Source organism: Centroberyx affinis, unplaced genomic scaffold (genome assembly GCF_046629955.1).
Source record: "Centroberyx affinis isolate AG114_WGS23_722 - 3 ecotype Tasmania unplaced genomic scaffold, CSIRO-AGI_Caff_v1 ptg000198l_1, whole genome shotgun sequence".
NCBI classification, from domain to species: domain Eukaryota; kingdom Metazoa; phylum Chordata; class Actinopteri; order Beryciformes; family Berycidae; genus Centroberyx; species Centroberyx affinis.
Genome location: NW_027278891.1, coordinates 392,307 through 407,801, shown reverse-complemented (window position 1 = coordinate 407,801; position 15,495 = coordinate 392,307). Strand labels below are relative to the sequence as shown.

The 15,495-nt window shown below is 42.3% G+C and overlaps 1 protein-coding gene across 1 annotated transcript; it reads left to right on the top strand.

The window, feature by feature from the left end:
* Positions 1-759: 759 nt before the first annotated feature.
* usp40 (ubiquitin specific peptidase 40) lies at positions 760-14,723 on the top strand. The gene is made up of 31 exons (XM_071538543.1): positions 760-1,509; positions 1,658-1,725; positions 1,812-1,925; positions 2,773-2,937; positions 3,431-3,577; positions 3,899-4,042; positions 4,255-4,383; positions 5,371-5,481; positions 5,638-5,745; positions 5,889-6,089; positions 6,278-6,413; positions 6,874-6,955; positions 7,299-7,470; positions 7,575-7,659; positions 7,751-7,821; positions 7,969-8,378; positions 8,462-8,624; positions 8,792-8,852; positions 9,007-9,060; positions 9,269-9,357; positions 9,572-9,658; positions 9,798-9,834; positions 10,094-10,158; positions 10,337-10,411; positions 10,510-10,737; positions 11,244-11,362; positions 11,537-11,602; positions 11,781-11,991; positions 12,329-12,424; positions 12,551-12,645; positions 12,910-14,723. Exons 1-31 carry the CDS (start codon positions 1,314-1,316, stop codon positions 13,025-13,027), a joined length of 3,903 nt encoding a protein of 1,300 aa, XP_071394644.1. The 5' UTR covers positions 760-1,313; the 3' UTR covers positions 13,028-14,723.
* The last annotated feature ends 772 nt before the right edge of the window (positions 14,724-15,495 follow it).

Genomic DNA, 15,495 nt, shown 5'->3' with positions numbered 1-15,495 from the left:
ATACTCTTAGCCCTGCAGGCACATGGTTACCCATCCCTGCCACAGAGACATCAGGCTCGTTTGAGATGAGCAAGTCCTGCGCAGTTTAGACCAGCGACTGCTTGGTCCGTTGCATGATGGTTAGAAAAGTTGAGGCGGCTGCAGTTTTTGGAGCTGTGCAGTCGCTCTCCACCGACTGCACAGCTCCAAGGATGATGGGAAACACCTCAAGCTGAGCGCTCATTGGTTCATCACAGGTGTCTCACACACCCACAGTGACATGAAGAAACTTCAGTTTTTATATCTGTTCCAAGATGTCACTCCATGAGCAGTCCGTATATTATTTTATTAGAATGCTATGTAATATTTTCCATAAATGCCACCTGTATTGCCTACATTAAAATAAAAAATAAGTAACGTGAAGGTCTGGGTCGTTAGAGGAGTGAGTGTGGGTGGCGGTAAGGCACCTTTTAAATTGTTTATCAACCGCCGTTAAACAAAACTGAAGAAGAAGAAAAAGTGCAGTCGGGAGTGTTGTCGGGAGTGTACTCTCGTCTATTTTCCAGACGTGGAGGTAGTCATCTCAAACGAGCCTACAGATACCATAATATCATGCTTTGTGGCACAAGACTACAAGTGCCACGATCCTCTTGTAACTTCGAAGAGAAGACTTGTGGGAAATGTAGTTTTTACAGACACGAAACCAATAGATCGCTATAAAGATCCGGATGTGACACTACACGTACCACAAATCACCACTCTACCTTCTGCCTGGAAGAAACATGGCTGCGTACTGTTCATCAACGGTATTTTTATTTACGTTTCGTCTATTACCTTTTTTAAGACAGAGGAAGGAAGGACAAGCTTATGACCGAATTTATCTCGCATAAAAACATACCTAGGAGCATTGGCTGTGAACGGTATTCGTGGTTAGACATTGACAAGCCGCGATTTTGTCGAAGGTAGCTGGAGTCGAACTGACACTGAACATTAACGTTACCGAAAGCCAGAGCTTTGTGTTTTTGCTGAGCTGTCACAACGCACATCGGTTTCGGTTTGCCATTCAATAGCTTTGCTAGCGTGCTAGCTAATCAAGACAGCTAATATCCAATCGCATTCACAGCCGGTAATAGTAGCTATGTTTAGCCCCGTGAAGTCGTCTTATTTCAGAGTCAGTCCAGCCATTGTCAACAGAGAACTTGGCAAGACCAAGATGAGATAGCAAGAGGGCAAACCGGAGTGCTAACACACGAAATACGAAGCTCAAATCCTGTATGAAACGAGCCACACAATAACTGAAGAAAACGGAGTAAAATAAACTCACAAAGGCAGGCATGTTTGGGAATCTTTTCGAGGAAGAGGAGGAGGAAGGTTTTTCCCCCGGTCCCTCCACGGGGAGAGTTGCAAAGGGGGGAGAAGAGCCACCTCCACCCCGGGGAAGAAGCAATCTGTGCGGCATTAAGAACCAGGGAGGAACCTGCTACCTCAACTCTCTGCTCCAGACCCTGCTGTTCACCCCAGAGTTCAGAGGTGAGGTCAGATCACCTGTCCTTTTTTGATGGGAGGAAGAGATTTAGACCCATCAGTAGAGCAGATAAGCAGGTCTGCTCAAGGACAGCTGGTTGAGAAAAAGAATGTGACTTTACTTGTTATCATTTTTGTGTGTTTGTCTGTGCAGAGGAGCTGTTCGGCTTGGGAGCGGAGGAATTAGGATGTCTGGAGGACAAAGACAAACCAGAGGCCAAAGTAGGTGTTGCAGAATGCTGGTAGTTGAATCATGGATGTAATGTGTGTTTGCGTGTTGTAATAAACCTTTCCCCTGTCATCCTCAGGTCAGAGTGATCCCATTGGAGCTGCAGAGACTATTTGCCAGCCTGCTGCTAGTGGACCAGCAGAGTGCCTCAACCGCAGACCTCACCGACAGCTTTGGCTGGAACAGTAGTGAGGTTTGTGTCTGTTATCTGTGTCAGTGAGAGAGAGAGAGAGAGAGCGACAAACATATGCCAAAGTTACACTCATCATTTCAGTGCTTCCCTTATCATCCAGTCACACCATTAAGTGGCATCAAGTGGCATCAAGTGGCATTAAGTGGACGCGTCTAGATGTGCCAAAATTGGATTTTGCTCACATTGCGATCAAATTTTCCAAGCTTGATATGGAAGTGGTCAGGCTTGCATTGTGACTGGAATTCCACATAGTCTGGATGCAATCCAGCTGCAGTGTGCATACAAGCAAAGTAAAAAGATGGAGAGTGAGAGTAGGAAAAATGTAATGCAGACACAGATTTGAATAACAGCAGCCGCAGGACATGCATAACCACCATTTCCAGGCCAAGTGTGTACATAAATAAATACAATCTAGTGCAAAATTACATGGTATTTATTTATTTTTACTTATTATTTTAGAACCTGTGTTGTTGGCTGTGGATGTTTGTTTGCTGAGGTTGTTTTGTTTCTGTTTTGTTCCCTGTGTCTTGTAATTGCACTGATCAGGAGTAGCGCTCCTAATTTCGTTGTATTCTGTACAATGATAATAAAGGATTTCTATTCTATTCTATTCTATTCTACAAGCAGTGATGGGATCTAATTACATTTGATATTTATAATCAGATCTCAAAAATAGCATCAAAATGGAAAGTGTAACCTTAGCCATAGATGAGGGCAGGAGGAACTGGCTGTGCCGATATAGAGAAAAATGTATGAGAGTTGCTTTGTGTAAATTATTTAAAATAAAACTGTGACCTTGTCCTTCTGTTTCTGAATTGAACCTTTTCCTGTTTTCAATCTTTCTCAGGGGACTAATCAGCATGATGTGCAGGAGCTGAACAGGATTCTGTTCAGTGCTTTGGAGCACTCTCTTGTGGGCACTAGTGGTAGTTCGTTTATCCACCGCCTGTACCATGGGACCACAGTCAACAGCATTGTCTGCAAGGAGTGTGGTAACGTCAGCCAGAGACAGGTGTGTTGATGTGAAGGATTCATTACGCTTCTCTGCCTTCTTTACTTAGCTCCTTTATGCAGGAGTGTGTCCTCTACTTTTGATTCTTTCCAGTGGGTAATTTCTGTTAATTTCAGTGTGAGAGTTTTAGAAGTCTACGTGCTGTTACAAAGATTTTGTACTCATAGCTCGCTGTATACATTTGCATGTTTTATGTGTACATATCAGAATTTGGTCCAATAGTGTTTGCGAATACTGTTTGGGATTAGTTTTAGCCTAGTTGGGTGCAGGGTGGATGGGGTTTGCTGCACAGAACAGTACAATGCGTGCCAGAAACTTTAGACAATCGCAGGAAAGTATTTTACTTTCAATTTAGTAAGACTGACATCTGACACTATAGGAATTGTCCTAGTGCAGTAAATCTCACCCATCTTAAATAAATACTAAGAATTATTTGCACCTACTGATTGACCCAGGTCTGGTGTAAATGTTTATCTGTGTATGCCTTCTTTAGGAGGACTTCCTGGACCTGACGGCGTGTGTGTGTGGTGTGTGTAGCCTGGAAGAGGCATTGTGGAATATGTTTGTGGAGGAAGAGTTGTTTGAGGGCAACAACTTATACCGCTGTGCACAGTGTGACAGACTAGTCACTGCTGCCAAGGTGAGTCCCAGCTTACAGGTTACACTCACACATTCTGTTACCCTTTGTATTTGCTTTATAGTGTAAAAAGATTTTGGTATAGTGAATTTAAGAGATGTTGAAATCCTGCATATCTTCCTATTTCAGCTTTGAACAAACACTTAAAACTATAATGTGCAATAAACCACTGCATAAACAAGAGGATGCAATAGACAAATCAGTGTAAAAGGACTTCTACTTATACTACTATATAAACTTTTATTTTATTTATTGTTGTTAATAATTATTGTCCTTCACTCACTATTTGACCTTCTATCCTTTCCCATCCCTCCCATGATTCAGTCTGCCAAGCTGAGGAAGCTCCCTCCATTCATGACCATGTCTTTGCTGAGATTCAGCTTTGACTATGCCAAATGTGAACGATACAAGGAGACAGGCCGCTACACCTTCCCCCTCACCATCAACCTGCGGCCATTTTGTGAACAGGTACTAGGAGGATTTAAACATTCTGGCCTCACTTATTTTCAGATTAGACACATGTAAACATATGAAATAGATTCTTATTGACGGAACTTATCTTGTTATCCTGTTGTTCCATTTCTTTGTTTCCAGGTCTACACTTCACTTAATACAAAAAGTATTTTTAACAGTAAGATGACATGATAACTCTAACCCTATTATGTTGTGTTTCCTCACAGACTGATGGAGAGGACTCTGATTACTCCTATGAGCTGTTCTCTGTGATTATCCATAAAGGTGGTTGCTATGGCGGCCATTACCATGTGTACATCAGAGACATTGACCAGCTCGGCCAATGGGAGCCACCGGTGAGAAAAAGCAGAAGAGCAAACATTTAATATTACTATTAAAATAGTAATATTGTAGAGCAAAGTAAAATAGGATATAAAGAAGAGTGGAGTAAAGAGTAGAGCAAATGACAAGTATGAAACATTGAAACAGGCCTAACACTGAAACATATTAAGTAGAAATATATTAATGAAAAGTATATGAATTACAACATGCATGCAGCGTCTGCAGAATAATAGCAGTAGAACATACTCAAATAATAAATGAATGGAAAATATATGCATTATGAAAATATAAAACATATGAAATTAGGGCTGCAACTAACGATTATTTTCATTGTCGATTAATCTGTCGATTATTTTCTCGATTAATCGATTAGTTGTTTGGTCTATAAAATGTCAGAAAATGGTGAAAACTGTCGATCAGTGTTTCCCAAAGCCCAAGATGACGTCCTCAAATGTCTTGTTTTGTCCACAACCCAAAGATATTCAGTTTACTGTCATAGAGGAGTAAAGAAACCAGAAAATATTCACATTTAAGAAGCTGGAATCAGAGAACTTTGACTTATTTTTCTTAAAAAATTACTCAAACCGATTAATCGATTATCAAAATAGTTGGCGATTAATTTAATAGTTGACAACTAATCGATTAATCGATTAATCGTTGCAGCTCTATATCAAATATATGATGTAGAAAGATAAATAAAATGTACAAAAACATCAAGATATATGCAGTATATAATACTTTAAAAAGTGAATTTACCACATACAGTATGTCATATTCACATTATCAGAGGCTCATACATATGAACAGAAAGTGTCTAGGTGTGCAGATGTGCAATGTAAAAATCAAATGTATTGAATTTTGAATGTAGATAACATATGTGCATATAGGCAGGTTTGCTTGTGTGCATTATTACCTGAAAAGCAAAACTTTTTCAGTTCATCAGAATCTGTAAGCTTGTCAATGTGTGCACTAATCAAGGTAACACTGTGTCTTGTTTTCAGGAGGAAGACTCCAAACCTAAGACTCAGAAGAAGGTCCAGCAGGGCAAAGTGTGCGAGCCAAAACTAGAACAAGACGACCCCTTGTCCGTCCTCACTACAATTATAGCCCAGGTACAACACCACCTGACTCTAAGATCTTCCTTTGTCTGCATTTTATCTAATGCATGGACTCTTGTACATGCTTTTACATGTTCCCTGTTGTAAATCCATCACCAGACAGTGACACAACTGTTATTAATTAGGTGCTGTTCATTTCCCCTCCACTAGGAGCCGTCCAAGAGTGTGCTGTTGGACCAGCTGGGCCAGAAACTGATGGATAAGATTGGTTCATCTTGGAGCAAAAAGTTCAGAAAGCACTATGGCCCCATAGGCAAGGTATGTGTAGCATCCTAGTAATTATGTGGTGCTCTAGTTTTCTTTTGCAGCAATGATTGCTGGTATAATTCTGTGATGTTTGTTTTCTCCTACTTTTCCCTTACCTCATATGCTTTATTTTACCATCATCTCTCCTGCTGTAGTTCCTGCAGTCCCACAATGATGTGTTTATCTTGGTGTCTAATGGTACCCGAGTGGGACTGAAGGCAAACCCGCCAAGCCCCGTGACCGAGCCCCCCAGCCCAGCAGAACGCCCCGCTAACCCTGAACCTACCCCAGCTCAGGACCCAGGACCTGCTGAAGCACAACCAGAACTAAACCAGGAACCAAAGCCTGAACTAGAGGTATTGTCGAGGAATGGGCACATTTCAGCATGAATCCAAGGTTTAAAAGTCAATTTATCCAGCAGGAGCCATTGTAAAGACAAAAAAACAGCTGATCTACTTTTTTTTTTTAATCTTGATTCCTGACGGACACCTAGTTGTTATTATGTTGCCTGTTTACCTCGATGTATCTTCCTGTCTGTCGGCAGGGTAGCCACTGGTTTGATCTGAACGACTCAACGGTGACCTCCATCAGGGAGTCTGAAATAGAGAAGCAGTTCCAGGGCAAAGAAAGTGCCTACATGCTGTTTTACAGGAAAACACAGCTGCACAGGCCCAGCGAAGGTAATGCATGCCATGTGTTGCATTGGGATTGGAGAGGATATGTGATTGCACAGTCGGATCAGAGAAGGAAATGGCAGAGAGGTGAATAAGAGAGGACAAAAAAAGAAAAGGACAAGTTAAGCGGGGAGGAAAAAAAACAGGAAAAAACAAGTGGGTCACACTTCCCCCGCTTGTAGATTCCCATCCAAAGAGCCCAATTTTAGTTTGTTGGTGAAAATCGAAACATCTGTTTTGTGTGTTTGCCATTTTGACTTTTACATATTTGGTTGTCTGCTGTCAACAGACTGTAATATGGTAACAATCAATAACTGTATAGGAAAGAATCAAAAACTAAGGAAGTAAGCTGTACTGTGCAAGGATCCAGACTGACAATGTGTTATCTATTAAGAGAGAGGACTTGGGAAGCTGATGAGAGACTGAACAAACTCTTTATGATTACTCTTTGTTTGTCCATGTACAGCGCTGAAGAATCCCCTGTATAAAGTTCCCTCTCACCTCGCACAGATGGCTCAGGAGGAGAACAGCAAACTACAGCAGAGGCGGTATGAAGACACAAACACATAGTTGCATATTTCGCTATATTACATTATATTTTAGCTGTTTAGCAGACACTCTTCTCCAGAGTGACTTACACTGAGTGTAACAGTACAACAATATAAAATTCCTCAATAGCCAACATTACAAGCAGTAGAGGTAAATGGAGGTAACACATATTCCTGTGTCCCTAGAATATCTATGTGTAACAGAACTGCTAAGTAAAGAATTATGGTCATAGGACAAATATCTTATTTTATTGAGCTTATTTGTTCATTTATATATTGTATGGTAATTTGTTTGTTACATAATTAATATGTGCCCATGCTGTTCATGCTGCACCTGTTACAGTGAGCAGTTTGAAGCCAGCAACAACACTGTGGAGCTGCATTTGCACCTAGCACCTTCTTACAGGCTAGGAAATGGAGCCCTTCAACCAATCGGCAAAGAGCAGGATGGGATCCCCACCCTCAGTTTCGACCGTAGAAAGACTGTGGGAGACCTGCGGTTAGCTATATACCAGGTAACTTCATTACCAACAACACTGGCTGCCATAGAGATTGGAGATAAAGAAAATAATGGTACCAGTAAGCTGTGTGTGTGCATATGTGTTTTTTGTCTGTTCAGATGCAGGAACTCTGGGAAGGGGATATGGCTCTGACTGTGGCCAAGTGTCTTCCAGCGGGTCTACACCTCTACAATACTCTTATAGGTTAGATACTTAGCAAAACACCTCAACAGGACAGTAGAAGCTAGTAATTTGTACATTTCACTAACTACATTCTGCTTGTGTCTCTTTGCAGACGACAATGTCTCCCTGTACAGTGCAGGCATCTACACAAACTCTGACCTGTTTGTGTGGAATGGCAGAGAGGTGAGGAAAGACATAATCCAACACAATACCCAGAGTGACTGTAATTCCAGTTAAACTCAATATGTTCAACACAGTACGAACAAACCCGCTCTCTTGTCTAGATCCAAAATGGCTGACACTTCTTCTGGTCCCTTTCCGTCTCTTCAGGTGTGTGGTGCGACTGTCCCAACTGGAGCAGAGTATGAGCCGGTGCTGCTGACTGTCGTTCGCCCCTTTTTGGAGGAAGATGGGGAGGAGCAGGGGGAGAACGGGGTGGAGCACGAAGAGGGTACAGGCATGGTTGAAAATGGGGGGCCAGGACTTAAAAGGGAGGCGAGAGGGTTCGCAGGCGGAGCGACTCTAGGGGAGGTGAGGCAGGCGCTGGGGGAACCTCAGGAGAGTCTGCTGTGCCAGGAGCATGGGGGAGTGAAGAGAGGAGGCCAGGGGGGAGGAGAGGGGGGAGGGGCGAGCGGATGGAGGGTGTTCCCTCCTGAAGACATGCAGCGGACCCTGAAGGAGCTGTCACTGAAAGATGGAGACGCGCTGCTGGTGCTGGAGCCGCAGTCCTTCGACAGCAGGTGAGTCTGCTGCAGTGTGGAAAGGCGCATACATGCTGTTGTGTTTGTGTGTGTTTTACAACTGCGCCCTCCACTTTCCTCAGTGTGTTCAGTCTAAGTGGAGATGTGGTCACTGTGACGACACCGTCAGACTGCCGCTGGCTCCAGGTGGAGTTCAGACCGCATGGAGGAGGAGGAGGTGGAGGAGGACAGGGGGAGAAAGAGGAGGAAAGGAAGAAAGCCAGGGTTCCGGCCTCAGGAAATATGGTCAGTTACTCATACTCGACCTCAAACTTTGTGTTTCTGTGTCTGTTCTTTGTATCTCTATTGCTCCCCTCTCTCTCTCTCTGCTCTGTGTCTCTCTCTCCATTTCAGCATTGGATTGTATTTTCTGAAAAATATGTGTTTGTGTTTGCACGCCTCTCTCCCACCAGTTGCTGTGTGATGTGAAGCAGAGAGCCATCGAGGAGCTGCAGCTACAGGAGCAGCTCCAAGGCAAGACACTCAGTATTATACATATAACTGTATCTGCAAATAACATTAATCCTAGCTGTTATTCAAGCTAGTATTTGTGTTTGTGTCCTTATATTGACTCTGTATAATAGTATACATACGTGAATGTGATGTTGTTCTTTGTCTCACTGGCTAGCTGCGGAGTACTGTTTGAGACAGGTGGACCGTACAGGGAAACTCCTTCCTCCAGGTACTGTCAGTTTTTTTTTGTATGAAATTCCCCTTATTTTGGGAAAATATTGAGATAAAAATGCCTTTTCTCTACACTATCCCATTGCTAAATTTGAATAAATACTCCCCTGGTTCTAATCTTTCATCTCTCATAATCTGTCAACCTCTGAAGTCATAGCAGACAATTACTAAATGTACTTAATCAGGTTTCTCTGTTTATTTGACAGTGTGTGAGGAGTTGAGTGTTCGGGATGCAGGGGTGCGGCTCATGACCACACTGACTCTGTGTCCTGGAAATGCACCCAAGGCATCACAGGTGTGCTCTTTTTATTTGCAATCTTCAATAAACCCTTTGTACTTGTAGATACAAAGGTGAAAACTAGCTTCAAGCACTGGTAAACCTGACTTAAGACTTGTAGATTTTAGCAAGTGAGCTAAAGGAGAACTAAGGAAGCGAGGGGGATTGTCAGAAAATTCACAGCTTCTCAAATGCTTGACTGATGTTTGGAGGTTTTCTCTCTGCGTTGCAGCTGTTCCTGCACTTCTCTGTGGGCGCAGCGCCCTCTGCTGGCATGGAGATGGACATAATTATGGAGCAGACTTGTACTGTCAAGGAGGTGAGGAGAAAAATATTCAAAGTGTGTCTTTCGTAGGTAGCTCTGCTAAGACATCTACAGTATATATACATGTGTATATATATATATATATATATATACAATATGTGTGTGTACAACCTTTTGATTGTTGTGTTTACAGTGTCTAAAGGCAATGCTGGATGTTGTGGGACTTGAAGGTAAAACTCCATAGTGTTTGCTCTGTGCTGGGTGAGTTTTACATTGTGTGTGCAAAACTTGTGTGTAGACTCAACTGTGTATTCACCATGGTTACACACATTATTGGGTGGACAGGTTTGTGAAACAGTATTTAGGACATGTGGCACTGAAACTTCACATTGTAAAAATCAAAAAAACATTTTTAGGTAGTATGTCCCCCCTCGCCTATTCAGTGAAAGTGGAAAGTGAGATTTATTATTAATGTCTTTTGAATTATAGGCAATAGTTGGCACTTGAGGAGGCTCGATTGGTGTGAGGAGGTTGGTGAGCCGCTGATGGATGAGGTGAGTGGCTAGATGCGGTCTTAATTTTTCCCTCCATGCCTCTCTTTGCCCTCCTGGAATTGTAAAGCACTTTGGATAAAAGAGGCTTTCACATATATTATTGTCTATGCAGTCCTCCCTCTTCATTTTCCATCAGTATCTATCAATGGATGTCTTAACAACATTTTGTTTTCCTCAGGATGCTTCTCTGTCACAGCTGAAGATAAGTCACGGGGAGACACTAGTCGTCACAGAAGGACAGCTACCTCCAAAGGTACTTCAACAGAATTTTCTGTTATAAACATTTTGTTTTTGGCTGTAGTTTCCCCTTAGCCTGTGACACATCTCTCTCTCTCTCTCTTTCTCTGTCAGGGTTTTCTCAAGTTATCTGTGTGGCTGTATCTGGATAGAAACAGCTCAGAAACAGATTTTAATCACACTGATAATGGCTGCTCTGAGGGCCAGATGCTGGAGGGTACGGCTGCAAGTGAAACACACATTCAGTTGCTTCCTCTGTCTGGTGGCACCATGGCAGAGCTGAGAACTGCAGGACAGGTGGAGATCACAGATGAGGCCACGCTGGAAGATCTCAAGTCTCAGGTAGACTGTGTGTGTGTGTGTGTGTGTGTGTGTGTGTGTGTGTGTGTGTGTGTGTGTGTGCAAGTTAAGTTAATCCTCTTGGATCCTCAGTTAATCCTCTCTGATCATATTAAACATTGATAAAGACACTGTAAATTGAAAAAAGACTGGCTGTAAATTTGGTTCTGGGCCTATTTCAGGATCAATTCCAGTAGGTTTTGCAGTTTTAAGAATCTCATCAATCTCATATCTCATTTCGATATTTCTATCATAATATATGGACAATTGTGCTGTAATTGTTATCTTTTGGGGGACAGGTTGAGCAATAAGGCCAGATGATGACTTTTTATTTTATTTACATTTTACTGGCTGTACGAGTGTAAAGGAAACACTGCTGCTGTTTTCTTTTATAGAAAACTTCAAGTCAGGCTACACAAGGTGTGTGTGCATGTGGATTTGATGCTTCTCTCTACCTGATGTGTTAAAACTCTCTTTTCGCTCTGCCTGCATGTCTCCGTCTGCACCAGGTGATGACGCTACCTGCCCTTCAGAGTGTGTGTGTGCCAACCCCCGCTTTCTTGCGTGTGTGGCAGCTGGAGGGACAGCGGCTGGCACGAATCCTCAGAGGACAACAGCTCACACTCAGGTACGCACACTCCTCCTGCTCTCCAAATGCCCTCTCACTTGGTTTATTCCTTTAAACATTATTTATGGCCACTTTCCCTCCCGTACCAGTCTTTTTCATCATGATAGATGCCAAACTTTTCAGTCATTGCTCCTCCTCATAACCCGCCTTTTCTGTTTGGTTGTTCTTGCTTAGGAAGTTGAAGCTTACCAGTGGTGCAGAACTCTGTGTGCAACAGCTACTGAAAGAGGAGGATCTTGGGTAAGGTTTGGGTGTAGCTGATTTCTGCTCATGGGTATTTTTTATGCAGCATCCCAACAAGTCAAGAGAAATGACTCAACATTGTGTGTGTACCATCTCTTGCAATCTCTTCCTTCTTTTCAATCCTTCCCATTCTCTCATTTTACCTCTTTTCCCTTACTTTCCTCCTGTCTCTCAGCCCCAAGGAGGTGTTGCTGCACATTCGGATGGGAGTGCCAGGTGAGAGGTGTTACTACCCTCCAGAGGAACTGGTTTGGGACTCATCCCGCGACTCTTCCCCCCGCTCCCTGCGCACTGCCCTGGCTGCACAGTATGGCCTCTCCCCTGACTCACTGCTGCTGGCCAAACACCAGCCAGAAAAACACACTTGGGATACCATCTCCAACTGGGTATGAAAGGAAGAGATGTATTTCTGGGGAGGAAAAGAGACCCTGGTTGGGAAAGAGTCGGGAAGTGGGCAATCAAAATGTGTGTTTGCACTGTCTTGCTCAATAAAAAACATTCAGTTGAAAGAGGAAATGATGAAGCAGCAGAAAGAGACCGTGGGAAGAATATTAGAGAGGAATATTGACTGCAATAAATGTAGGGAAGAGTGGCCAACGATAGGACATCAGACCTTGATCATTGTTCAGTTCATCAGCAACTCATTGGATGTATTTTTCATTTCGAACATCAAATCCCGAAATGTCAGCATTCTCTTACACATCCTGTGTCTTTTACTGGCAGAGCCAGCAGGTTTCCAAACGAAAAAAGAAGAAAAAGGCGGAATCACTCTTAGGAGCGCCGTTCCACCTCAAAGATGGAGACACAATCGGCATCAAGGTAATAAAAAAAACAACTTGCTAACTCAGGTTATGTTCAGTAAACAAATGTGTTAAAATGATTCACTTTAGAACTTTTGGGATTCATTTCTATTAGTAACATTGAATCTGTTCTTTGATTGGACAGAACCTGTTGATTGACAGCAACAGGGACTTCTGCACGCTGGAGGATGAGCAGGGCCAGCAGAGGCTGAGAGAGCAGGCAGAGCAACGCAGGAAAGGGTGGGACTTCTTTACTTTGATTGACAGATTTAGTAGCATGGAAAATGCATATTACTTTTTGTGATTACGGCTTCACGGATGTTACTGTAACTAACTACAAGGCCTTCTATATCCTTTTAAAGTGGCAATCCCATCATGGTCACAGTGATTTATAGCTGTGAAATTAACAGTGAAGTATGTTCATTAGTTTTGATTAGGCTTAATGTTATGTGATTTGTTATACAAGACCCTGTTGTAAAGTCCTGTATCCTTGCTTGTTTTTAGAGGGCAGGCTGCAGGATCTGACGGCGCTCAGGGGGCCGGACCAGAGAAGAAGGCCGGGCCAACCAAGGCCAGGAAGCCAGAGGTGGCGCTGTCAATCAATGTTGGGGTGTTCAGATAGCCCCGCCTCTTTGGGCACATGGACAAATCACAGCTACCTATAACTACATGCACACACTCAGTCAGTGAGACACCACTTTGCAATCAGGACAATCCACTAGACATCAGTCTTGTGCCAAAAAAACTGAACCCATTCCCTTTGCATACTGTATTACTGTCCAAATGTTACAAACTTAAACATCGAACCCTCTAATCCCTTCCGGTTCTTGTCTGTCTGAGCAGTTACAGGCAGGGGAGTACAAGGGTTTTCATCTTTGGCACTTTGCTTTGCTGTCTTGTAACTGGTGACTGTAATCTGCTTTATGTCTATGCAATATTACTGGGACAGAATACACATTTCTGTTTCGCCACCCCTCTCTGCCGGTTCTCACAATTGGATCAGCCAAATAATTGACCCTTTATTCCAATTTCTTTCTGTTAAACCCCCCTTTTTTATTTTCTTAGAGATACTGGGAGACCATTTGACCTTTAGTGAATCAGATTTTTTTTTCCACATGAATCAGTAGCTTCTATATAAAGTGAGTAAGTGTAGGCCGAGAGAAAACAGTTTCTACGAGAATGTTTTCTTGCTGTTACAAGTGGAAGTTAAACATATAGCAATTACATACTGAAGCACTTAATAGCTAGAGCCTATGTCATATACTGTTCTGTATAAACTGTAGATATCAGGGTGGGAAATTTATACTAGCCGCCAGCTAAAGGCTTTTAAATTTCAGCTTGGACTGGCAAGTTGTCTAGTCTACAAGCCTCTATGGTAGGTAATCAACCATCATTAGGTTCTTCTGTGGCTCATAAAATAACAAAGTGGCTGGCATTTTTATAATCCCTCAGTCACTGCCTCGTGAACAAAAAAGTTATTCTGCATTCATGGGCTTTATAGATGAGCTTGTTTTGGGTTGATAAGAGAGAGGAGAGCTAGGCCTTAACATGGAGAAGCCCCAACGCTGCTCTGTCCTCCCTACCTCACTCTCTGCCTCTCTCACTCTACCTCTGCATTTCTTTCTTTGATTTTGCTCTCATTGCTTTTCCACTTTTTGCTTTCTTTCATCCCTTTTTTCCTTTATCCCAAACTGTCCCTGCCTGCTCTATTACAGTGAGCGCTATAGGTATTTAGACAGTCCTGCTCCAGAACAATACTGTGTAACAACATGAATTCAAATGGTTCTATTATCATTATTTCTCGTTGAATATGAAAGAAGAGAAAGATCCCTGATTTGCTACGACATTAATCTTGAGTATAGAACATCCATGTTTCATTTGCATGCACTATAATGTGTGAACTTCAGGGAATTGAACATCATTCATGGGTAATTTATTTGAGAAAAATGTCATTATGTGTTATGAACAATGGTTGTAAAGAATACGCTTTGTTTTGGGAATTTGATTTTGTAATTGATGAGGTTTTCTATGCTGCTTGCAGAAATTATAATTTTTTTTGTTTCATGCATTAATCTGGCCTGGAACAGTGCCAAGAATTTGCTAGTGAGATTTTTTTGTTTGAAGCAAATGCAGCAAACCATTTGAGAACACACTTTGCAATAGCAAGTATTTCCTTTTGTATCATGCAGAATCATTTATCAGTGTTATTGACAAGGACTGGTCTACTGTAGAATCCTTATGACAGTGGATATCTGTAACCATAAGTCTGTGTCAAATTCTATCTGGGGAAAGTGTTTTATCAACAATAAACCTATACAGTAGTGACTACTTGTTTGGCTTTCAATAACAGTCATTTCAATAAAACTACAGCTAACTTCTTGTTTTTTCTGTGGGCGGAATCTGTGGCTTTGGTACTGATTCTAAAGGCCTTTTATGCATTTTCACCTCCATTTAATGAGGGAGCAGTTTTCCTTAGTACTGTATGTTCTTTGGCCTTTTCAGCGCCACTGTGCGACCCATTCATACAGCCACAGACCCACAATCCTCTGCTGTTGGCTGCTGACCGGCTTCACTGGAGCAGGTGTGAGTTAAGTGCCTTGCTCAGGGGAACTGGTGGGAGTTTTTGAGGGAAGGCTGATCATTTTTCACCTGTTTTCCCACAGTTTTTCAGAGCTGAACTTGTTCTCTTCCCATTTCTCCAACCTCTTGGCTTTCACCACCCTATTCTATTCTGCTCTACTCCATTCTATATGAAAAACACTTGAATGAACATCACCCAGAATTGAGAGAACAATCCTAGACAATACAATCAAATTGACAATACTGCCCTCCAGTGGTGACAGGACGAACTGAAATAAATATAATAAATAATGATTAAAAAATGACCAACTGTCTTTGTAGTGAATACAATCTATAATTACAAGCTTTACAAGTTACATTTACAAGGGCAGACAGGCAAATCCAACCGATATGCTACACTGCATGACTGACAACTTGATCATCATTATTTATACAAAGCCATAAATTAGCGGCAAATTACCAATTTCTCGCCACCCTCCAAGACCAATCACAGCTCGGAAAGCGTCCCAA